The 25,891-nt window shown below is 38.7% G+C and overlaps 2 protein-coding genes across 2 annotated transcripts in view; both read right to left on the minus strand.

Annotated features, from left to right (window-relative positions):
• Nucleotides 1–25,891, minus strand: part of LOC148726453 (uncharacterized) — a 344,348-nt gene that overhangs the window by 60,863 nt on the left and 257,594 nt on the right. The gene's annotated exons all lie outside the window — the stretch shown is intronic.
• On the minus strand, nt 5,949–24,849 carry LOC148726459 (uncharacterized). The gene is made up of 4 exons (XM_088727336.1): nt 24,699–24,849; nt 18,450–19,188; nt 17,614–17,907; nt 5,949–9,289 (listed from the first exon to the last, which is right to left on the minus strand). Exons 2-4 carry the CDS (start codon nt 19,168–19,170, stop codon nt 6,366–6,368), a joined length of 3,939 nt encoding a protein of 1,312 aa, XP_088583462.1. The 5' UTR covers nt 19,171–19,188; nt 24,699–24,849; the 3' UTR covers nt 5,949–6,365.

Raw genomic sequence — 25,891 nt, forward strand, 5'->3', positions numbered from 1 at the left:
AAAACGTTTTAACAAAGCAATGACTACGTATGATGCACGATCCTCGCAGTAGATAGCGCTATATATGCAATAGCGAAAATCAGACCTGAAAAAAATCAGGCCTGTACGGGATTCGAACCAATGACCTCTGCGATACTAGTGCAGCGCTCTACCAATTGAGCTAACAAGCCAACTGGGAGCAGGCCGTTAAGTTGATTCGTAATAAAACTTTGAGATAGCTCAAACTATCTCAAATTGATTCCACACGCGAAAAAAAAAAAAAAAAGAATCAACCAAACAAATCCCTGCAAACTTGACTAAGTTGAAAGAAAATAGAAGATTAACTGATTTTTCTCAGGTCTGATTTTCGCTATTTGCATATATAGCGCTATCTACTGCGAGGATCGTGCATCATACGTATCTATAACCGCACTTCAAAATATATGAACTTCATATATTCATCACATCTGATTTATCATCACGGGTTTATTACCAATCAACTTAACGGCCTGCTCTTAGTTGACTTGTCAGCTCAATTGGTAGAGCGCTGCTCTAGTATCGCAGAGGTCAGTGGTTCGAATCCCGTACAGGCCTGATTTTTTTTTCAGGTCTGATTTTCGCTATTGCATATATAACGCTATCTACTGCGAGGATCGTGCATCATACATATCAATAACCGTAGTTCAAAATATGTGAACTTCATATATTTATCAAAACCAAAGCAATGACTGTTGTCTTCCTAATAACTGTAAGCAAGTCGTTAATTAGATGCCTGCGCTGTTACTCTTCGAGCTCAATTTTTGGTAGATTATCAAAGCAGCTCAAACTATCTCAAATTGATTCCATACGCGAAAGAAAGAAAAATCAACCAAACAAATCCCTGCAAACATGACTAAGTTGAAAGAAAATAGAAGATTAACCAGATCCAAGAACATTCCACAAGTCTTCTATACCCAGCCAGTCAATCTAAAGTGTTTGGTTCTCTGAACATCAACGCTTAAATCAATTGTTTATGACATGTTGTTTGGCTCCGGTGAGCGATTATCGCCACATTTCGCAGTAGAGAAGAGAAACGAAAACAGTTCCGCTCAAAAAGCGAAGGTAAAGAAGCGTCAAAATAGCAATTTCTCAGATTCAGTCGTTCCGTACTGATGCGGAACTCGTAAACTACTGAATTCCAATACTTTAGGAAGCTCATGTTCTGATAAAACAAATCTTAACTCGACGATTTACATTTTGACTGACAGTGACTAATTAGTCCTACTGATAGTTAATTAGTCTTGCTGATAGTTAGACGAAAGTCCTACTGCAAGTTGTTCCTTTCCTCAGAAATGAAAACGAAGGCTTGATGAAGAAGTTAGTAATACTCCAAGAAACCCGCTTAGTTTCCGCGTAGTGATCCAGAGAAAGAAACAAAGGATTGCGTCACCAGCTTATTTTAAGTGGCACGCTATCATGGGAGGAACTCACGCGGACCAAATCTCTGACTCTATCAGTGTGCGTAACACTTGAATAATAATCATATAAATCGATTTCAAACAAGACTGGCTCTGTAAATCTTAGAGTGGTATGATGCATAAATTCTTGTGAGCGTTTGTCGTGAAACTCGTACTGTCCAAATTGTACCTCGGAGATAAGTGGAGATCCTAGCACGGTGCATTGGAAGACGTGGCTGTGATAAAAAAAAAAAACAAAACAAAACAAAACAAAACAAAACAAATTCAAATGCTTTAGCGTGCACTGCGGTGACAATGTTGGTGACAGTAGATCTTCGTGTCAAATTAGTCTGTGACTGTGAGTTATCAAAATTTCAAAAATGATCAGCAAGAAAAAGACTGAAAACAATTTATGATAAAAGAAATGTATTCTACCCAATCCTCTGTGACGTGACGTGATTAAAGGCAAATATTAAGGGCTTTCACGCATGGCAGAGATTCACGTGCGCACATGTCAGAACTGGAGGATAACATGGATTTAAGGTACACTGATCAAGTTGTTTGTGGACAATTCAACCATGACAATGAAAAAAGGGGGGAATTTTAAAGAAATTTGGTTTTATCAACTGATTTAATAATGCAAATTGGCCACTGTTAAGAGTTTCTAAACATGACATTTCGGGCGCGGGAACGAAAATTAAGATTGAAAAATAAAGGAAGCGCTGTCTCGAGTGTTTCACTTCAAGCTTTTTCATAATCTCTCTTTGCTCTCTCCGCTGACGAATTTGTGATAGCTGTTACACCATAATACAGGTGACCACATAATTTAATTAGAGGCTGATTTTGCTGGATACATTGCTCATCTTATTTATGGGATTTCATTTTAAACTCTTCTACCACAGTGGACGGTTAAGGTTATTTCTCTGACGTATTCTCTTTGGAAATGAACGGAAATACTCCTGCAAAATCCAGTGGATGGTGAATCTCCTAAACGACTGCAGAGAACCCATCACTGAAACATACCGTTCTTTTACTTTTCTTTGTATTTTGGGCTAGATTGCAGAATACCCGACCACTCATTTACATTTCATTAAATAAGAATAGCGTCTATTGTGTTATGCCTCGTTCTTCAAAGCCTCCCGACACGTGTAAATGAGGTGGACAGGTAGTTTGAAGTTGATCCGTGTTTCAGTTGCACAGACGCTTGAACAGGCAAGCGTTACCTGACAGAAATACCCCCTCTCTCCCACCACACGCCGCCAGAAAAGAAAATAATATAAACGTATTCTGTCTTATGTTAAGCCTCTCACATAAATACTGACAACAATCGTTGCTCGCCCTCACATTTTGCCCCTCTTTCTTGTTTCATTCAGTTTTGACGAATTTCCCTTTTTTCCTAATCACTTGATCAGCAGGGATTTGCTAAAGCAAAGGCATAGAAAAAACCAGGAAAGATTTATTACTCGACGTTTCGGGGTCATCGTGACTCCATTGTCAAGAGACTAGTTTAAAAACATGCAAATAAGGAAAGGTACAAGAATAGCATAAATTAGACTGAACGGCTTAAACAAATACCTTGGCGCGGATGGAATCCGTTTGCACGTTCAGTGTTGGCTTACGCATGCGAATATACAACATTTCATTAACAAGGCAATCAAATTTGCCGTTACATTTCGTGATGACGTTGAATTGCTCGATCAAGCGTTCAGGCATTTCACTATTGTGCTGGAGGTGGTAGTGTTTGTAGATAGAAGATGATTTCCTTGTGTGCCCTTCTACGCGCTCGTGTAAGTGACCACGTGTATAGCCCACATACCCTGCATCACACAGGTTACATTTAAATTCATAAACGACACATTGTTGGTTAACAATAGGGGGCTTAATTTCGTGTTGCTTAAGCTGTTGATCGAGCTTAGGGCTAACGAACACTGGTTGGACAGTCACGCTTAACTTCGAGCTTAGACTGCTTGATCGAGCAATTCAACGTCATCACGAAATGTAACGGCAAATTTGATTGCCTTGTTAATGAAATGTTGTATATTCGCATGCGTAAGCCAACACTGAACGTGCAAACGGATTCCATCCGCGCCAAGGTATTTGTTTAAGCCGTTCAGTCTAATTTATGCTATTCTTGTACCTTTCCTTATTTGCATGTTTTTAAACTAGTCTCTTGATAATGGAGTCACGATGACCCCGAAACGTCGAGTAATAAATCTTTCCTGGTTTTTTCCTAATCACTGACGGCTTTTTCTAAAATACTGACCTGAGGGTTTAATGTCCCATGAAAAACAAGAAAGGAAAAGAACGGACAGGATCAATCGGGAATGAATTCAAAGTGAGAATAATTGCATTAGGCCACTCTTACGCCATTATTTACAGTCACATCAGTCAACCTCGTTCCCAGGGCTATTCCCTTAGTTGGGGGTGAATGAATGAATGAATGAATGAATGAAAGCCTTTATTTAAAGAGGGTAGCACTTAATATCCAGAGGCTAATAAACTTGTGGCCCTCACAGATTACACAACTATATATAATCACATAAAGATGTAAGCTAAAATGTGTAAACATTTCAAATAAGCATTTCAAATAAGACAAGATTCAATTAAGAAGATATTATTAAATAGTAAAATGATGCAAACATTGTTGTTCCTTAGAAATCTTGGCAAACATGTTCTTTTTAAAACATGCTATAGAATCTAGTTTCCTAATTTCAGTAGGTATACTATTCCACAGTCTTGTATCCGAAACAGCAAAAGAGCGTCCTCTCTCTCTGATTCTCTTTTGTATTTAGGACAAACGGCATTAATGCTTGAATATCTAGTGTTGCGGGAGTGCCGCTTATTATTCAAAATTAGGTGTTCATTAAGATAATTCGGCAAGCGCCCATTAATTCGCTTATACATTATTATGCATTTATCTATCTTATGTTGCTCATAAAACGGAATCCAACCTAGCTTGTCAAACAAGGCAACTGATGGTGTCGTGCGATCGGCATAAAAAATAACTCGTACCGCACGTTTTTGCGATCTTAAGACCCAATAAACCGACTCTTTGTCGCAATTTGCCCAAACCACGTTGGCGTAAGACATAACAGGACGAATAATGCTATTATAAAACTGAAGTCGCTGTTTAAGAGGCAAACAGGCTCAAGTCTTAGCAGTATTGCGATTCTAGAGGCCATCTTTTTACATACTTTCTCAATATGTTCATTAAATGACAATTTGCTGTCAATTTCTACTCCTAATAAGGTAGCACAATCCACATTATTGAGCTTTTTTCCGTTTACAGTAACAACTATGTCACTTCCATTTATGTCAGCCACACATCTTATCCCAATGATTGTGAGTACTTTAGTCTTGTCTTCATTTATGGGGAGCTTATTTGCTGAAGCCCAAAATTGAATTTCAGAGACAGACTTATTTAGTGAAGAACTTAAGTTGGCTAAGTTTTTCACATCCGCAAAAGCGTTGACAGCCATATCGTCTGCGTAAAGGTCCAACTGAGCACTTGTATACAAGGGCAAATCGTTAGTAAACAAAATGAAAAATAAAGGATCTAAAATACTGCCCTGAGGGACTCCATGCAACATCAAAGCTTTGCTTGACTCACTCCCATTTACACGGACACTTTGCTTCCGATCCGACAAATAAGAGTGACACCAGGCAAGCTCCCGGGTGACTATACCGTACAGCTCCAACTTGCGCAACAATAGCTTATGGTCCACCATGTCGAAAGCCTTTCGATAATCGACCAGGACCATGCCGCATAGTTGATTGTTATCTAAGCCGAATAAACGCTCGTCACTAACTTAGTTAGGTAGAGGGGTGGAGCTTGAGTTGGGAACTAAGGGCAAAGGCCTTTGGAACGCGGTTTTCACATCCGCTAGTGACACACTCGACTGAGCCTCGTGTGCTAACTTTTTTTCCTTTCCACATTTTGACGTAATCTGCAATCTATTACGTAGCATAAACAGGGGGCAACGTGGAATCTGAAGTCTGTGTCACCATGGCCTAGAGAGCGATTTTTGTCTTAAATAATTAAAACTTCCCTGATAGCGCTCACTTCAACAACTTATCCGTGATCTGCAGTCTCCTTCGGTTTTACTTCATATAACGGTGCATGCAAAAACGAAAAACTACTGAAGGCATAAACCTGTACGATAAATTGCCTTGGTTCACGCTATAAAAAATTTAATCCCGCAACCTATCTTTGCAATAACTGGCTCGGCTCAAGAATGGCTCAAGAATGAGTTCGAAATCAAGTAAGTGCAAGAAAACAAGCCTTTTTTCAGAAAATGCCAGAGGTGATTAACATGTAACTTCTCCCTATGATATCCATATATTATCTAGCAAACAGGTAATGAGAATTTAACAATTAGTACTACAAATCGAACACCAAATTCTCCTAACTAGTTAACTAGGAAATGTGTATCAACTAGAGGGGAGAATTTACAATCCGATCTTGAGAGTAAAAAGGTTCAGGCAATTAAACCCACAAACCAAAGGTATAGGAAGCAATATATTCCCAGCGAGCAACCTATCAACAAATTCTTTATTCAATGCGATTCCATTTACAACAATCGTTTTATTTTACTCACATTGAGCTATAACAGTTCAAGTACTTTGTAACTCTCGTTGACCCAGAAAAAAAAGATCTACAAAAGTTACTTTGAGTACCTATAGTAATAAACTATCAAGTCCACAAGAACTATTAACGTTTTCAGGCTTCAAGCTGCTTGCACGACAGCCTTTTACCATAAAGTTCTACTATGATCAGTAATGATTCAAAATATTTTGTTTCCAACCCTTTCGTAACTGTTCCTTTTTTAAGATTTAGCTTAAAATTAAGATCATTAAAATAAATTAGCGAGATCTCTTGTAAGCTAATGATGTAGATTAGTTTGACGCTGCTTCCCACTTTTACAGAAAGTGCTTTAAATAGCTATATTTCTAAATTGCAAGTTCAAAACCTGGTCTGTATTTCGCCACTATGGCTTGAAGAGATTTTTTATTTAACTCACTAATACTAGAGGTAAACAGAATATCTAGTCTGGTTAGCGTACAGCTTGGATTCTGTAACGCTTCACATAGACTGGCAACACCGGTATCAGTGATCTTATTATTTCTCAGATTCAGTGTTGTTAGCTTACAGCTTGAATGCTGTAAAGCTTCACATAGACTGGAAACACCGGTATCAGTGATCTCATTATACGCCAGATTTAGTGTGGTTAGCTTACAGCTTGGATGCTGTAAAGCTTCACATAGACTGGCAACACCGGTATCAGTGATCTCATTATCACTCACATCTAGTGTGGTTAGCTTACAGCTTGGATGCTGTAAAGCTTCACATAGACTGGCAACACCGGTATCAGTGATCTCATTATCACTCACATCTAGTGTGGTTAGCTTACAGCTTGGATGCTGTAAAGCTTCACATAGACTGGCAACACCGGTATCAGTGATCTCATTATCACTCATATCTAGTGTGGTTAGCTTACATCTTGGATGCTGTAAAGCTTCACATAGACTGGCAACACCTGTATCAGTGACCTTACTATCACACAGATTTAGTTTGGTTAGCTTACAGCTTGGATGCTGTAAAGCTTCACATAGAATGGCAACACCGGTATCAGTGATCTTAATACTACTCAGATTTAGTGTGGTTAGCTTACAGCTTGGATGCTGTAAAGCTTCACATAGAATGGCAACACCGGTATCAGTGATCTCAATACCCATCAGAAGTAGTATGGTTAGCTTACAGCTTGGATGCTGTAAAGCTTCACATAGACTGGCAACACCTGTATCAGTGATCTCACTATCACACAGATTTAGTTTGGTTAGCTTACAGCTTGGATGCTGTAAAGCTTCATATAGACTGACAACACCGGTATCAGTGATCTTATTACTACTCAGATTTAGTGTGGTTAGCTTACAGCTTGGATGCTGTAAAGCTTCACTTAGACTGGCAACACCGGTATCAGTAATCTCAATACGCATCAGATGTAGTGTGGTTAGCTTACAGCTTGGATGCTGTAAAGCTTCACATAGACTGGCAACACCGGTTAGTTTGATCTGACTTAGGACTGGTCCTCCTATAATCAATTCAGACACAAGAGAGTGTTCATTGATCAGTGATTTACAGACTCGTTGTAGTCCAGACATTGTTAGGTGTGAATCTAAAAGCTCCAACATCTTAACTGGGACGAACTTATCAGAACATTTGTGTTGTGCCTCTCTGGCTTCCTCTTTATTTAGTTCACTGATAATGTCCAACACAAATGATAATGCAATGCTGTCTATATCTGATAAACTATCGAAATCCATGACGCCGTCTGAACTACTGAACGCTTGCGGATGATTCCTGATAAACGTTTTAGCGAATTCTTTGTCTTGATACTCACTCAGACACTTTGCGCTGAGAAATCCAGTATCATTCCCTGAAACCTGACTACTGGTCAACAACTTTTCCATCAGTTCCTCTTTTCCCTCACCTGACAAAATGCCAGCCATGAATTGGAAAACCATTTCAGAGCAATTCTCGACTGGAATACAATTTTCCTTTACAAACCAATGGGCGGCTAAGAATTCTTGGACAGTGAGATGTGTGAAGCTGAAGTGTTTCGTGGTTCTGATCGAACCAGTCCTATAAGGCTGACCACAGTAAAGAAGACCACTACCTTTCAGTTTGTTGACTTCTTCCAACTCAAAACCGCCTTCTATCTCGCTTTCATCAAAAGTTGGCTTCCTTTCAAGCAGAAGTTTTGCCGCAAGTTTTGATAATTTCTCTAATGTGGTTTTGATGACCGGAGGAGGCTTGAATTTGTTAGGAATTTCTTTGTGTTTGTACTCTGACTCAGAGCAGTGCTTAAGTTCAAAAATATCAATAAGTTTTGTGTAGATGTTGGTTGTTGAGACAGGAAGTTCACGAGGATTTCTTGTTTCGTTTAGAGTATACTCCATCTCGAAGCACAACAGATAACAGAGCATAGGAATATGAGCAAAACTGACTAGGTTCTCATTCTTCATGACATGTTCAAGCACAGCGCTCTTCATATTTTCGTTTTTCTTGAAGTACTTTTCAATGTATTCTTTAACCTGTTGTGAAGAAAATCCCACAATTTCTACGTACCGTTTAAAACGGATTCCTCCCAGCTTATCCGATTCATCAGGCCGCGAGGTTACAACAACGACAGAACCTTTCAGTATCTCTCCCTTGATCAGTTTTGAACATAGTGCGGCCACCGGCATTTCAGATTTAGCGTCATTGTGATATTTTTTCCCCGAGTTTCCAGTGATGTAATCTTGCTGAGAATACTCATCATAGCCGTCAAGGATAATCAAAACTTCTTCGGGATGGCTTACAATATACTCAAATGCAACGTCATCTAATATTGAAGAAAAGTTTAAGATTTCGCGTAAGGTCACACGCTTTTCCTCAAGCAAATTCAATTGACGGAAAGTAAGCAAATAGGCAAATTTGAAATTTGGAATTTTAAGGTTTTCTCTTGCTCGGAATAATTTTTTGTTGGCCCAATCGCGAATCACCTTTTGGCAAAACAGAGATTTCCCAATCCCTGCTTTTCCAACGACAAGAATAGAATTAGGATTCTCCAGATCATTACTCGTGCCAAGAAATATTTCATCGCAGTGCTTAACTGGAGTACCGCTGACTTTTCCGTAACACTCAAGCTCTTCACTCCTTGAATATGTCTCGTCATTCCTGGTGAGGCGTTTTCTTCCATGTTGAATGAGAAGATTAGTGAATATTTCATCCGTTTTTGCGTTGGAAATGTTGTGAGAGGCTAGCAGTTTGGGTTGGAACTCCGTTTGGTCTGTAATGGAAGTCTTTAAGGCTGTAGTGTAAGGAGTTATGGCTGAAGGATAAGAAAGAGATATTATTTAATAAATAACAAGAACGCGAGGAGATCAGTTCGTGTACTTTACTGAATTCTTACTCCACAGGGTTGAACTTTTAAAGCTGTTGTGTAGGGACTTACGGCTAAACAAAAGAGGAAGGAAAATATCTTATTAATTATGTGAACACGAGTAAATGCAGTTTAAATACTTTCTATCGAATTCAGCACAGGGACATTTACTAACAAAGAGCTGTGTGCTTGAAAAGTGACTATTGTGTCTATCAGTTAAGAAATTGATCCCTCTCCAAAAGATAGAAAGGCTGTTTCGTTAAAGCGTTATTCCTCCCTTAAAAATCAAGTATATTAGGTAAACAAACCCTTTCGGGAGGCTGGTCTATCAGCTGACAATGTCCACTGCTGCGAGACTGTATGAAAAGTGAATATTTGCAGGGGTCATCGCATACAGCCGAGTAAAATTAAGGATTAATTTCACGCGTGCTTTCAGAAATCTAATAAGAAGATCAATAGCGCATGCTGTTACGCACGTTCGTGGAAAGCCATTTCAGTTTTCACTTAGTTTCATTTTTGTACAACGTCAAAAAAAGGAAAGCAACCCTGTTGAAAAACATTTTCCAGCAATGATATCAAAAGTTTAGGGCAAAGGTAACCTATTTTAACGTTTTCTAAATTTTGGTACTTGCCTGGGGCAACTACCAAAATTAATTTTTAAAATTATTTCTATCTCAGCCAATCGGCATTTGGTAACTTTGTCCTCAGTCTATCTTACAAGGCCTAGAAGCGAAGTCTCGAGGGAAAATGTAACATCATTAGGACAGTCTCCGACTCACGAACATTATGAGTCAGCACACCAGAAAAGAGTTTATTTATTTTTTAACTCTTAATTTTAATATCACGCGGAAACCGCTCTTTAAAAAGCCAGGGGTTATGTGACGGCGGATGAGTATACGCGACTAGTTTTTTAATACCACTATCACTGGACTCAACAAAACGACTTTGTTTTTGTTGCGTGTGAAAAAAGGAAATAGAGATGATAAGAGAAAACTTTAGAGCAAGCTTTTTTTTCCACTAGCTTTGTTTCTTTCTGACGGAAACGATCAGAGGACAAATATCCACGCAGACGGGAGTTATTGCCTGATAACTCAGGTATCCAATAAAATCGAACGAAAATTAATGGTAGGTTGTAATTCGTAATAATTGTTAACAAATCTTTCCCTCACCCTTTCGCTTGATAAGGTTGGTAACAACAACAATGAATTTCATGAAAAAGTTATCCTTGAGAGGGGAGTGGAGTGTTGTCAGAATAGCTTGACAAGGGTTGCGTGACGTATCATTGAGGACGCTTGACCGGTCCTGTTAAGTCGCTTACAGCCATGAAAGATGGAAAAATCTACATTTCTCAAACTCCATCACACTTAAGACCCCTCGTAACTAATTTCAGAAATAGATATTTCCGTCAATTTTGCAAAACCAGATTTTCCTAATTCTGAATCTCTGATAAGAAGCACTCCCTTGAGTTTAAATATAAGTCAGTGAGGATCTCTCAAGTGCACGATAGCTCTGACCTGGTTTACGCTTAAGCAGATTTCTTTTTCTGATTCGTGACCAATCCGGGACCTTTAGGTAATGGATACACTTAACATAAAACACCAATTTGTAATTAAAACAGCGTTCCGACTTAGCCGCTACTTTGGAGATCAAAAAGGCCGGCGAGGTGGAGTTAAGAGAAGATTTTTTAATCTGAATACTTTAAAACCATTTTTGAAGTTTTGAAGTTTATCTAACTTCATGGAAAAGTCTAAATCTGCAATTGGCAACAAAATTGTCAACATATTAGTCTTTCTATTGCCCTGGTTAAGTTAACCTATTTGCCTGAATAGTCCCAGGCTCTTAGAGAAAATAATATTATTTTACATCATCAAACGACAAGGTTGTGAAAATTGTTTCCGTTCTTATCTAGCTTGGGAGGGCAGTCGAGGTGAAAAATCTGGTTAAAAACCGTTTCAAGGCGGAGCATTGCTATATTCACCAATGTGCGTAATAAAATCGAATTCCCTGGCGACATGTATGTCTTAGTTTTTTTAATTACTTCTCTGAAACCTTGCAACCAGTTTTTTTTTTTTTTTTTAATAGGTGGAGAGTGGAGGTGGAGTTGAAAAGATCGAGAAGTAGTCTCTATGGATTCCCAGGTAGGAACTGGGCAGGGAACATTTCCTAAAGAAATGTTGAAGGAGTGCTAAAAATGGATATCATAGACATAGTTGGCAGATGAGGAACTATGCATGTGGAACTAACGATAGGGTTATGGAATTTTAGGAGAAATCAACTAGTGTGACTTGCAGGTAACACATAAGTTCAGAAAACGTTTGGTATGGACTTGGCCTACAGTGAGGTGGTACATAATTGGAAAAATGTTTTCAGGAAACATATATGCCAGAATATTAGTTCAAGACTTAAAGTTCGCAATATGGGCCTCAGCGTGTTCGAAAACTGTTTGGGCAAACCATTCTCTTTTCTTTTGCGAAAACTGCGACAGGAGTATTAAACCTATTGTTACAAAGTTTCTCAATTCTTTGTCTTACGAAAAGCAGTGTTAGTCCTGAATTCAGGACCCAACAATATTTATTTATTTCATTTGCAATTATTCTACTTTAAGTCAAAGTGCACCTAAACCCAAACACTCTTTTTCGCTTAACGAAATAAGCGTAGTTTTTGGATTATTTCTTTGCAAAAACTTTTTGATATGTTCAAATCTTCGATTTGAGGAAAATCAGCCGCCATCTTGGCTCACGACCGAGTTTAAAGAGGAAGGGTTCTAGTGGGTAATGTGACGTCAAATCGAGAACACGAAAGTTTACTTTTCGCACATTTTCACTTGTTTGGGAAGGTTGTAGCCTATACTGTGGAAAATATGCCGACAAAGTGTGTTGTAGGAGGATGTTGCAACGTGCGAAATTTTTAAGAGGGTATCGCGCTTCATACATTCCTCATTCAACACACCTAGTCGGCATATTTCGGACAATATCGACGACAACCTTCAAAACATGTGAAAATGTGTGAAATGCTGACTTTCGTGTTCTCGATTTGACGTCACATTACCCGCAAGAACCATTCCTCTTTAAGGTGGCTCGTACCGGTTTCGATCTTTTTGATGATTTGTAACTTTGAAAGAATACAACAGAAAGGCTGACCAAAGCCAGCTGAACACTTTTACGGGGTTGAATTATATAACCATTGGTTATCCAAAAATGGGTGTCAATTCGTCACTAGCAGTTTCCATGGCAACGCTTTCATAGGCTTATTCAGACGCAATTTTTAGCTTGTGGCTTAAATAATTCGAAAACTAACCCGGTGACCCCCTGATTTTTTTCAGTGACTGCTTTTGGCACTTGAAAAGGAAAATGCACAAATATTTTTAAAAATTTCTACGGAGCGGAATTTCAGAAAATCTACAAAAAAGGCAATTTTCACACATCGCAAATTTCCTTCCGTAGAATTTTCTATTTTTTTTTTCTGATGATTCCTTTGGACGTTATTATCATATTGGAACAATAAAAAGAAGGGGTCACCGGACTTGTTTTCATGCAATAGCTTTCGTGAGTTTACCAATTTCCACGCGCGTTCTCGCGCATGTAAAAATCTGGATTCTATAAGATCGACATTTGCTCATGATCTGTTATAGCTACCACTGACAATTGCGTGTGTTCGCGCACGCGCCTACGATCTGATGTTTACAGACGTTTACTGCAAAGAAAATCATTAAACAGCTGTCAAAGACAGCCTCCCGGGCTCATCCTAAAAATCCTACACACGACTTCTGGCTACATCATATTATTTTCCTTTAAGTTTCAAAGTCTTCTTCCACTACAGGTAGATTATCCTTCACTTGAGTTCTTCTTTTTTCGCCGTCGCAAGATTACATATCGGTTGAATATTTCTTTTAAATGTGAAGTGAAGCAACCTTCACTTCTCCGAAAATCGTCTTCTTTATCTTAGTTTCTATCTACTGCATTTACAGTGGCCGCTCAACACATCAAATACAAGCTCTTAGGTAAACTTTTCACATAAGTAGAAAAAATTCCTCGCGCCGCCATCTTTGTTTTAAATTTTCGTCTTTTAATCTCGCGCTTCTTTCGCACGTTTCTCTAGCGCGTGACGCAAGAGTTATCTGTTCCCCGCGCGAGGAAACTAGTACGAGCCACCTTAAACTCGGTCGTGAGCCAAGATGGCGGCCGATTTTCCGTATTTTTAATGGGGCACAGAAAATTGAAGATTTGAGCAAATAAAAAAATTTTTGCACAGAAATACTCCCATCCTCGGAGACCCAGGGGCTGTGAGTCGATTTCAAGTTAGGGCATGAAGAGCCCCTGGGGACATTGTCTTACAAGACTAGTTCCAAACGGTCGAGCAACGGGCCACGCAGGTATGTCGAGCAACTGGCGCTTTCGCCTACGAAGCTTTCTGCTTTCTCTGCGCGCCAAAGTAGTAAAGTCGTTCACAATACGGCAAAGGGGTTTGGAAAGAGTTTAATCTTTCAACTGCTGCCTAGAGTGTTGAAATTCTTGAGCTAGGAAGGCTACGGATTCTCTTCTAGTCCCTTGGTCATTTTCATTTCACCTCTTCTGTCGATTGTTGAAGACCAAGTTAAATACCTTTGATCATTGGGAATCGATCCGATGCTGTTTTCAATGGGAAAAACAAAACCAAAGACAAAGAAATATTGGACGGAAAGGGCGGGTTTGCTTTATTGCAAATGTCAGCTTAGTAGTACTGGGTCATCTACCCACATCTAATAAGCAAAAGTTTCTACGCTTAGCTTTTCTTTTTTTTTCAAGGGAAGATGAGATTAGATTTTGGCACGCACAGAAAGTTGCGCAAGTACCAGTTACTCGACATACCTGCGTGGCCCGTGCGACGAGATAACTTCACGGGATTGGCAAAGTTTCAATCACAGCAAATTATGCAAAAAATCTAGAAAGATTTAAGCTTAAATCTCGTTTAACGTTTAAAGCGACATATCAATGACTGCAACCATCGTGTTGTATACAAACCTCGCAAACTTTAATTTGGATATATCAACAAAGTTGAAATGGTAAATTGGCCACCGTAATGATTACAAAAGCTGACGTTTCGAGCGTTAGCCCTTCGTCGGAGCGAATAGAGGAATTGTGGGCTGTGTGTGCTTTTAAAGGCAGAAAATGGAGCTACGTTATTGGTGGGTGCATGGCAACGAGAAAAACATGAGTAAATTACCAAATTTTCTAATCTCTCTTCTGAAGAGTGGTCGGCTCTAAAAAGTCTTAGAAAACGCAAAGACATAGTTATCAAAGCGGCCGATAAGGGCGGCTCAGTCGTTGTTTGGCGCACCGACCTCTACCAAAAAGAAGCTTTGCGGCAACTTTCTGACACCTCTTTTTATCAAAAGATCGACAAAGACCTCACTGCCAGCAATCAAAACTCCGTCAAGAATACGATCAACCAACTCATAACTAAACAAGAATTGCCGGCCACAGCAAAGAATCTCATCATAACCACTCCTAGAACTTCTCGTATTTACTTTTTACCTAAAATTCACAAACCTAACAACCCGGGTTGGCCCATTGTCTCGGCTTGCAGTTGCCCTACCGAACTTATCTCCAGCTATCTAGACAAAATTATGGCTCCCATCGTCAAAACTTTACCATCATATATTAAAGACAGCCAACACGCTCTTCAAATTTTTCGAGACTTTAATTTCCTTGGCCAAAACAAACTTCTTTTCACCATGGACATTACGTGTCTTTACACTGTCATTCCTAATGGCGAAGGCCTTCTGGCCCTTAAACATTTTTTTGATCAACGTACTGTTAAGGAACCTAAATCTGAAACACTACTACGCTTAGCCGAACTAGTGCTCACACTCAATTGTTTTTCATTCGGAAACAACTTCTTCAAACAAACCAATGGTGTAGCCATGGGCACCAAAATGGGACCTAGCTATGGGAATCTTTTTGTAGGTTTTGTCGAACATCAATTTTTCAGCCAATACAACGGGTCCAAACCTGAACTCTACGGTCGCTACATCGACGACTGTATCGGCGCTACCTTCTCTACCAGAGAGGAGCTCACTCAATTCATAACTGCAGTCAATTCTTTTCACCCGGCTCTGAAATATACTTGGGAAATTTCTGACAATTCTTTATCCTTTTTAGACGTCAAAGTTTCAATTGAAGGTAACGGTTTATGCACTAGTGCGTATTACAAACCTACAGACTCGCATAATTACTTGTTATATTCGTCTTCTCATCCATCTCACGTTAAGAATTCCATTCCTTTTTCTCAGTTTCTAAGACTTCGTCGTTTATGTAGTAATGACTGATTTTCACCACAAATCAGATCAATGTGCCAGTTCTTCGATAAACGTGGTTACCCTGTTTCCGTCGTTCAACCGGGTTACCACCGCGCTCAACTTATTGATCGACATTCAGCACTACAAACGTCGCATAAGGAAGGTTCCGACCGCATTCCCTTCACTCTCACGTTTCACCCTCAAAACCACTCAGTTAAATCCATCATTCTTAAAAACTTTAAATTACTTCAAAACGATCCAAAGACAAGCACTATCTTTTCGCAGCCTCCGCTCATTTCATTCAAACGCGACAAAAACTTAGGCAATTTTTTACCCGATTCGCCTTTAATCTACCGCTTATAAGCGAATCTAATCATTCTCAAATTACCGCATACATGCTGATAAAGTAGGACCTATCTACCTACCGAGATTAGATTACCGAGAACAAAACAAAGGCCAAAACAAAAGAAAACAAAGGAAAACAAAACAAAGGAAATGATTTCAGAATGTTTTTCTGTTCTTCAGTAATCTTCACGTGTGGAATTTTATCCATGATCTCTTTTTACCAGATGTAAAAGCGATAAATTTTCCTCTTTCGCTTGAACCTTGCCACATGTCAAGTGCGACTGCGATACCGAAGACATTCTGAAATCATTTCCTTTGTTTTGTTTTCATTTGTTTTGTTTTGTTTTGGCCTTTGTTTTGTTCTCGGTAATCTAACCTCGGTAGGTAAATAGGTCCTACTTTATCAGCATGTATGCGGTAATTTGGTATAATTAGATTCGCTTATAAGCGGTAGATTAAAGGCGAATCGGGTGATTTTTTGGTCAGAAGTTCTTTTCAGACTAATGAGCAACCAGGCACTTTTAAATGCGCTCGTGCACGATGCAAAACGTGTCCTTTCATTCACAACACTGATAAAATATCGGGACCTAAACGATCCATTAAGATCACCGATCACTTCACGTGCACCTCCGCTTATGTTATCTATTGCATAACTTGCACTTATTGCAAAAAGATATACATCTGCGAAACAGGCAGAAGACTAGGTGACCGATTCCGAGAACACCTTCGAGATGTGGAAAGGAATGACAAGGACACATCGAAACCAGTCGCTAGACATTTTAATTTACCTAATCATTCTAAGCAACATATGGCAATCTGCGGTGTTTCCTTGCACTTAGGTGGCACGGAAAGCCGTAAAAATCTTGAACAAAAGCTCATCTTTCAAACCGGCAGTCTAAATCCCACAGGGATCAATGACCGCTTTTCATTCCACTAATTTACTCATGTTTTTCTCGTTGCCATGCACCCACCAATAACGTAGCTCCATTTTCTACCTTTAAAAGCACACACAACCCACAATTCCTCTATTCGCTCCGACTAAGGGCTAACGCTCGAAACGTCAGCTTTTGTAATCATTACGGTGGCCAATTTACCATTTCAACTTTGTTGATATATCCAAATTATTTCGTTACTCCCACCGACGCAGCCCCAAACAGTTTCTTTCGAAACTATCAGCCTCGCAAACTTTAAAACACGTTCTCTAGTACTAGTGATACCTACGAAAGTATTAAGTATAATTTCCGGTAAGATTTTCGCGGACAATCTGATCGATTTCTCTTACATTGCGTGCTGAGACTGAAAATTTTCACCTCAAGCAAATCTCCGTCGCACGGTCCAAACAAACATAGCGAGCAACTGAGCTACTAGTACATGTCCGTGTTAAAACACACGAAAGGACTCTAAAGCACACTTCACTCTGATTGGGCAGAAAAACACAAAGATTTTCTGGCACCAATCAGATGGCAGAACGACTGCGACCGTTTGGAACTAGTCTTGAAAGACAATGTCCCCAGGGGCTCTTCATGTCCTAACTTGAAATCGACCCACAGCCCCTGGGTCTCCGAGGATGTAATACTCCAAAAAATACGCTTATTTCGTTAAGCAAAAGAAAATTTTTGGGTTTAGATGCACTTTAAGGTACAGTACATACCACTCTTTGTCTTAAATGTTCTAACGTCTGGTTCACTGTCTCCTTGTTTGTTGACAGCAAACAGCTTCACTTCGTACTCTGCGTCATACTCGAGACCAGTTATCTTGTAGTGAGTTTCCACAATGTTTCCCCGTTGAACCAGTTCTGTGGATTTTGTCATGGGTTGTTTCGTCCATTCCAGACAGTATTTAATGCTGCATTTACTGCTGTTAGCCTCTACTTCTGACCAGGTCACAGTGAAATCTTTGTCAACTTCACCTTCTACGTTTGTGATGGTGGGTTTCCCAGGTAAACCTGTTCAAAATAATAATTATTTTAAATTTTGTCTCAGATGAAAGTGAAATACTTACTGTAAGTAGACTCATCGCTCGCGTGTTATGAATTTAAATTCCCTAGCAACACACCCCCGCCTTCAATAAACAAGTGGATTTCTCAGTTTTTTCAATTACTTCTCTTACTTTTTGCAACCTTATGATTTTCATTTACGTAGAGGAGAGAGGGAGGGTGGGGCTGCAAAAACGGAGAAGTAATTCTTACTCCCCCCCCTCTTGCAAATTCAATGAAAAGGTACAAAGTTGGAAACAATCTCCTCAGTAAACAGATATGCCAGAATATTAAATCATGACTTAAAGTTCACAACGTTGGCCTCAGCAGTTTTTAGCTAAATCCAAACTCAACATGTTATTCCAAAGTAAAACAACTAGTTCTATGAATTTTTGTGGATTGTAATTTTTTTCCATTACTGCAATATTGTAGAGCTGACCAACACTCCATCATCACTTTTATGGCAGTGATAATTGATAGCAGTTTCACTTGAAATTATTTTGAATACTTACTTCGAAGTAGAGTGTCAAGCTCAACATTTTCAACATCTCCAAGTAACTTTTGGTCAACATGTCCCTTTGTACACCACAAGTACAGGATTTCCAATATACCAAACAGAATAAAAATAGCACCCACAGCAATTACAAATTCATTTAGAATTGATTTCTGCCTGTAATGAAAATCATTACATTGCAAAGTCATTTTTGTTTGGTTAAGTGAACTTGGCATGGTTTGATTGTTGTTCTGTGGGGTCTGATGAACTTCACACTTATAAATGGAAGGTAAATCAATTGTTGGGTAACTGGAGGACAGCCCCAACATACCACCCAGGACAAATATTCGAAAGAGCACATGGATAAAGTAGACGCAACGAAAAGTCTTTCTGGTTTTGAAATTGCCTCTTGATCTTTGGATTTTTCGAAGGGTAACAGCACCAAAAAATGCAAAGGCGATCCAACATGCACACAAAATACCAAAGGTTATGGCAACAACATTCCGAGGTATTAACCCATGAGGCTTGCTGATTGTGTCAATGTACTTGTTATAGCAAGAGTTTCTGATAAAATCACTGGGTTTGGGATCGCAGCTGAAGTTAAGTCTATCATTGGTATGATAAACCTGTACAGCGATCAAAATGGCGGTCAGGGATGCAGTAAGCACAACACACTGAAATCCTCCAAGAGGAGTTTGCGACTTGATAACCAGTTTACACCATGTGCTGTCAGCCATCATTCCATCTAGTATCAGTACCTAACAAGGAGCACAGGGAAATAATTATCAATGTTAATGCACCAAATGACTTGATGATTTGCATAAGTTCAACCTGTCTGCCAGGCCTCCCCAGTCTACTGTGAGAAGAGATTTTCTAAAACTTATTTAAAATTCCTCTGAATGCATCAATACTCAAAGAAACTAAAGTATCTGGCAGAATAGTACATAATGGGTAAGTCAACATCAAACACTGCCAAATGTAACAACTTTACATTTGCTCTCTGCAAAAATAAACAGATAGATAGCAGATAAAAAGAATCTTGTCATGAATCTTGTCTATAAAAAATATGCAGAAGGTGTCAGACTGTTTCGTTGGCAATCACAGTAAAAAGTAAATACATGTTGAATAGGGTTTGAACACTTTTGACCTGACCGTGACTTTTTCCATGACCTTTTGCAGTGTGAATGAATGTTTGCAAACATTGTCACAATGCTTGCTTCTGTTTATTTCTAATGAAATTAAATCTGATTTTTGGAATCGGCAGTTAACTTTTCAACTTTGGGTCTTTTTGCCTTTCACTCATAGAGAACACAAAATTATTGATTTTCAATGACTTCTATGAGCCACACCTAAATTTCATGACTTTCTATGACTAGAAAATGAAATTTTGAAATTCCATGACTTTCCAGATTTTCCATGACCTGTACGAACCCCGGTTAAACTTGGGTGCTATAAAAGGAAGAGAATGTTACCAATATTTTGGCCAGCATAGTGTGCAAGGTCTGGTGCAAGGCATGAAGACCTACATTTCTCATTGATAAATCTTCTGCAGAATTTGGATGGGCCTAGAATGCATAACCCTGCTTGTTCGAAGCTAGTTACGTATTACTATGCGAAGTTTCATGTACAATATCTCTGGATTTAATGATCTTGATGCTTAGATTTTCAGCATTTTTAAAAGATATCCAAGCCAGTAAGTTGTAAGGAATTTTCAACCCTCCTGCCACCCCCTCTGTTTGTAGCTAATGCTCTCACACTAAGTTGCTCATTGCCTTGGCCACAATCTTTTCCCATAGCCTATCCATGCCAAACAATGTGCAACATTAGCAATCAATAAAGATTGTTACCAATTAAAAGAAGAAACAACTTTAATTGAAGAAATGCTAGCTGTAAGAAATGCATGAAGTTGAAGGTGAAGTTCATTTATTTATTTAAGCAGGTTGATTAATTGGCAGCTGTAATAGCTGATGTGGACCTGCTGTCCTTACCCACCCATCCCACCCAAGGGGAGGACATCCATCACACAGTAATCTGAGAAGACTAGAATACGTATGATGCACGATTCTCGCAGTAGATAGCGCTATTTAAGCAATAGCAAGAATCAGACCTGAAAAAAATCAGGCCTATACAGGATTCGAACCACTGACCTCTGCGATACTAGTGCAGCGCTCTACCAATTGAGCTAACAAGCCAACTGGGAGCAGTGGGAGCAGGCCGTTAAGTTGATTCGTAATAAACCCGTGAAAGTGATAAATCAAATACAATGAAATATATGAAGTTCATATGTTTTGAACTGCGGTATTAGATACGTATGATGCACGATCCTCGCAGTAGATAGCGCTATTTAAGCAATAGCGAAAATCAGACCTGAAAAAAATCAGGTCTGTACGGGATTCGAACCACTGACCTCTGCGATACTAGTGCAGCACTCTACCAATTGAGCTAACAAGCCTTATCTAACCATTTCTTGATGTTATAGAAAGGTAGCAAATTCTTCTCAATTATTTTAAGACCTTGAGTGTTGGTCCGGCCGGGGCTCGAATCCTCGACCTCCCGCACTACAGTCCAGCGCTCTATCCATAAGAATGCACAACACATCATTCTGTAATTACCATAAAAAAAAAAAAAACCTGAGGGATTTGTTTGAAACTAAACTAACACATGATTACTATTTATCACGAGAATATAAACTGTATCTTATCATATTGTGCATAATCGTCATGGGCTACAGCCATTCCTCTCACATTCTACCAATTTCTGTAATAAAGTAAACTTTGGTGCAAAATCCTGTAAGTCCAAATTACAGAAGACAAAAGCCTTAAGAATGACAAGCAACAAGGAGCCTTGATTCCTACAACAAAAACCACAGCAGCCAAGGACACAATGAGTGATGGGGAGAGAAACTCCACCTCAGAAGGGAGAGAAAGTCAAAATTTGTCGGTTTGATCCAAGCTCTTGCATCTCCAAGATATATTGGCAGCCACCACTGTACCAGACATCACATGACAACTGTTGGTATGCAAGCATTTTCTAGTCAAAGAAGTAAAATTCAGACCAATAGAAATTTCCCAAAAAGTTAATCTCTTATTTCTGAGAATGTACGTATTGAAAACATGGGGAATTAAAAACACTGCAGAGCAAAATGAAACCGTGTGTTCCAATGTTGAATAGCACTTGTTTATATCACTATGACTTAAGCAAACACAAGCATTTCAATTTACTAAAGAAGTTTACCATTGATATTTTTTAACTTGCATTGAAAATGAAATCTTCTTTCTTTTAACTGACCTTCGTGTTAACTTTGAGTTTGAAAGAAGATTTAGAGGTACAACATTACTCCTAAGAGCTTCAAAGGATTATCTGTAATAAACAAGACCACAAAACATTTGCTAGGTCACTAAGCTTCTGTAATTGTTTGATGAAAACGAAAGTTCTGGACCATAAACAGCAGTGAAGCTGTGTTTAAGCCACTCAAAATTCATTAATTTCAAATTTTTTTGTTGATGAAGAATGTACTGAAAACTGACAAAACTTGAACACAATTAGAACTGGCTTTTCTAGACTCATGGATTTCTGGCAATCGTTACACTATTTTTTTAGATTGCTCAGGTCAGGTCTTTATGTATGACTTGGATTGTGTACAAGTTGAGGGTGAATGTTTGGGATGACTTTTTGGTCATAAAAGGTCCAGTTATACACAAGTAAATACTGAAAATATAACACTTTTCATGTTTTTCCTTGATAGAAGTTTCAATTGAAAACAAAAAAGAATTTGCAATGGCTCCCATGCCTCAAATGCTTCACTGGATTGCACTTTGTAATGACCCAAAGGATGACAATGTACTTGGGCTTGCTAAAGAAAATTTAATAACTAATTACTGTGGATTGGCTTGAAAGAAGTTAAAATATGAAAAGGAGAAAAACTATAGTGGTGTAAGGACAGCATTATAAGACAAAAATCCTGGGCTTTCAATACATCATGTTTGGTCCACCCTTAATAATACAGATACCCTATTCCAAGATAAAGTTCCTCAGGCTTATGATATGTCCATGAGTATGAAACAAGTACACATTAAAAGAACAGCACTTAAACTTTTTTTTAGAAAGGAACATTAATTCCCTTTGTTTTTAAAAGAAACCAAACATGCATCCCCTCGTTCTTTGTAACAAACAAATTGAATGCTTTTAGAGTCGTTACTCAAACATATTTCAATTCTGATACGATCTAGTAGAAACTAGTAGAAACTAAGATTAAGGCTGTCAAGTTTACAATATGTCCATGAGTACAAAACATGTATTTGCCAAATGGGGAACACTTCATTTTGATGCTATAAACAATTTGCTCTGAAAAAGAACACTCAAAATGTCACCTATTGAACTCTTTACAATGGCCAATTTTCAATTTCAACTTAGATGACAAAGCCAAAAACACTTCCCTTGGTTGTTAGAAACAAACAATGCTTTAGTGATTAAAATTTCTCAACTTTATCCTGTATTTACTGTCCATTAGCCTGATCTTTTAAGTATTTGTTTCTTTAGGAAACTTGACTCTTTTTTTGGGTGATATATCTAAAATTTCTGGCAACATGACTCCGGTTCCACACGACATGACTGGGAAACACAACTCTTAGGCGACTTGACCAGTCATCCTACCACAGCAGATTGCTATATGAAACAATAGTTTCAGTGTGAGAACCAAATAAATATTATTATTAAAAACTGGATCATTGGATAGTGCAATTCAAGACTTCTTATTGGCTTAGCCATTATGGTATATGAGCCAATATACCATAATCTACAAATAGGATAAGCGTACACCTCAGCTTAAAATCAAAAGGGAGCTAAAAATTCAGGTTTTTTCTAAATAATAATTTCTTGGGGGCGTTTTTAGTAAAACAATTATTCCACTTGCGCTTGTTGGATATGTGATGATTATAGCCAACTCGGCGCTACGCGCCTTGTTGGCTATCTATCGTCTCATATCCTATGTGCACTTGTGGAATAATTGTTAATTATTCAATTTGTTTGCACAAGTCTCACGCTGAATGTACAAGACTCAAGAGGTGGCTAAAAAGCAGCAGTTTAGGGTATTTCTGGAGTTGTGGTACATGTATCAGCAGTTTCTATGAGGCTCAAAACCATGAAATGTTATCATATAATTTACAGCAGGCCCAGAGTAAATTATAAAAATTGGTTTTAAACTGCTACTTAAAAACACATTTCCATTTTGGAAGCCCAAGGAGATCACTGCAACTTTGTTCAGTTTTAATCCCACACACCAAATGAATTTTTTGACGTTTTGCCTACATGAATTTGAGTAAAAGCTTGAAATTTTTATCCATATGTGGTATCTGAAGCTGTCCAATTAGGATATGCATATTCCCTCCAAAAAATGTGCTAGTAGTTATTTTCAAGATTCCAATCAGAGCATGGTTTCTCACCACGAATTACAAAAGGCAGAGAAGATATTTCAAGTATCTCTAGGGAAAGATTTCCATAACCTCATATCAACTAAAACTGCCGAAGTCCCAAAGGTAGTCAATTGTTTTACCTCTGTTTTCTTTCATTCAATTTTTTTAAAATTTATTACTTACTTATAGAGCGCAAAATACATGTGGATACTGATCTAATCCGCTTTTATCCAAGAATTTTATGCATAAAGAAGTATGGGGTTATAAGGAATCTTGCCAAACTACCGAATGTAAAAACTTTTTAGGTTGCTCGGCACAAATAAACAATTGGTTAGCGTATGAAGATGTCTTCAACGAGCATGCGGAAGGCGCTGACTAAAGCACTACCCCGGCCACGCGTTTAAAACGATTTGGCTTTGTAATCCCATATTTCATGACTAGTAGCCGAAACAATCCAGCCAAAATAATTAACAATACGTTAATCGACTAGTAACTGCAGAAAATAGAGCTATCAAGTACAACTATGCACAGCAATTCGCAAAATACGACTGTCTCCATCGTACAGAAAGTGCTGACCGAAGCACAAAGTCACGAGTTCTATCAATGTCTTTTAAACACTGAAATATTTCGTGGCTAGTAGAAGAACGATTCCAGTGAGATTCGTTAAGATGATAACGAATAAGCGAGTCAACATCAAAATCTATCAAATAGAGAGATACCAAGTGTAACTACGCGACGATTCCGCAAAATACGAACATCTCTGCAACAAACAGGAAGTTCGTCTGAAGCATCAAGCCAAGATAGGTTGTGAATCAAGTTGAAAAGTACATGTGTATGTGATACATGAATGACTTTACCTTAGAGTGAATCGTTCGCTTAGAAACGTCAAACAAGTCTCTCGAGGTACAGATCAACCGTACCCTAACCACTTCTCAGCCATGTTAAATTCGAGTAACGGCAATATCGTAAGGGATCCAAGCGGCGATCGAAGGGCGTATCGAAGGTTCGTCGGGGGTCGAACACACAAGTTTATAGTACAGCGGTTAAAATTGAAATACGTCGTGTAAGCTGTAGCACGTGTTCCCTACGAAACTTCAAACCCCGAAATGAAAATGTTTTTAATATCTTTGAGCTATTTACAAGATTATCAGTGCGTCAAAAAACCTAACAGTAACGTTTGAAAGTTGTACGGTAACTTCGACTCTTAAAGAGTAAGTTTTGAGAGAGATTCTCTTTACAGCGTTAAGTTAAATTTTCACTTACGTAATGCAATTTTTCACTGACGTAATGCCAAAAACTTGTCAACACTTAAGAGTCAAATAATTCGTGAAATAACGGGAATTTCAAGCGTTGTGCACAGCCTAGATTAGTCTTAAGCCAGTCCCACAATGAGAAGAATATTCTCCACTATCAAGTTGTGAAATTAACACGGGCAAACAAAGGAGAGAGAGTCTAAGAAATCCACTTTGATGCAACCACAGGTGGCCCAGACAACAATGACATATATCGAAAACATATTACACATTTGTACAGGGCCGTAGCATGAGGGAAGACGAGGCACTTGCCTCGTCTTGATTTTGGCCTTTTGGTTTTTTTTTTTTTTTGCACCAGTATCGCTCGGCAATAAAAAAGTGAACTTCCACACTTGCCCAAGATTGACTTTTCTAAAGAAAAGGGCCACGGAAAATGCTTGAAAGAGCATTTCTGAGCCTCTAGATTTCAAAATTTTCTGGGGGAGGCATGCCAGACCCGAAACTTGCCTCATCTTGTTCTGAAGTTTGGCTACGGCCCTGTTGTATCGTGATTTTTAGCTAGTTGAGAAGTATCAGTATTAAGGGACGTGTTTTGGGACGATTCCCATTCAGTAGAAAAAGAGAAAAAGACTGCTGTTTACATAACTAAGGTTTCCAAAAGGTCGACCCCTTGCAGTTGTTTCATTTTCCTTTTACCGTCCATGAAAAGAGAAGAATATCGCTATGAAACTCCCCATTGAACTTGCAGCCGACGAAGACCCTCCAGATACAAATTGCAATCGATCATCACCCTAACT

Source organism: Stylophora pistillata, chromosome 7 (assembly GCF_964205215.1).
Source record: "Stylophora pistillata chromosome 7, jaStyPist1.2, whole genome shotgun sequence".
NCBI classification, from domain to species: Eukaryota; Metazoa; Cnidaria; class Anthozoa; order Scleractinia; family Pocilloporidae; genus Stylophora; species Stylophora pistillata.

What these genes read in the sequence shown, in the direction of transcription:
- LOC148726459 (XM_088727336.1), bottom strand. Translation starts at nt 19,170, where the DNA reads ATGATGGCTGACAGCACATGGTGTAAACTGGTTATCAAGTCGCAAACT. An exon ending in GCTTGACACTCTACTTCGAA is followed by an intron (nt 17,908 to 18,449) that starts GTAAGTATTCAA and finishes TATTTTGAACAG; the next exon opens with GTTTACCTGGGAAACCCACC. An exon ending in AACATTTAAGACAAAGAGTG is followed by an intron (nt 9,290 to 17,613) that starts GTATGTACTGTA and finishes CTTATCCTTCAG; the next exon opens with CCATAACTCCTTACACTACA.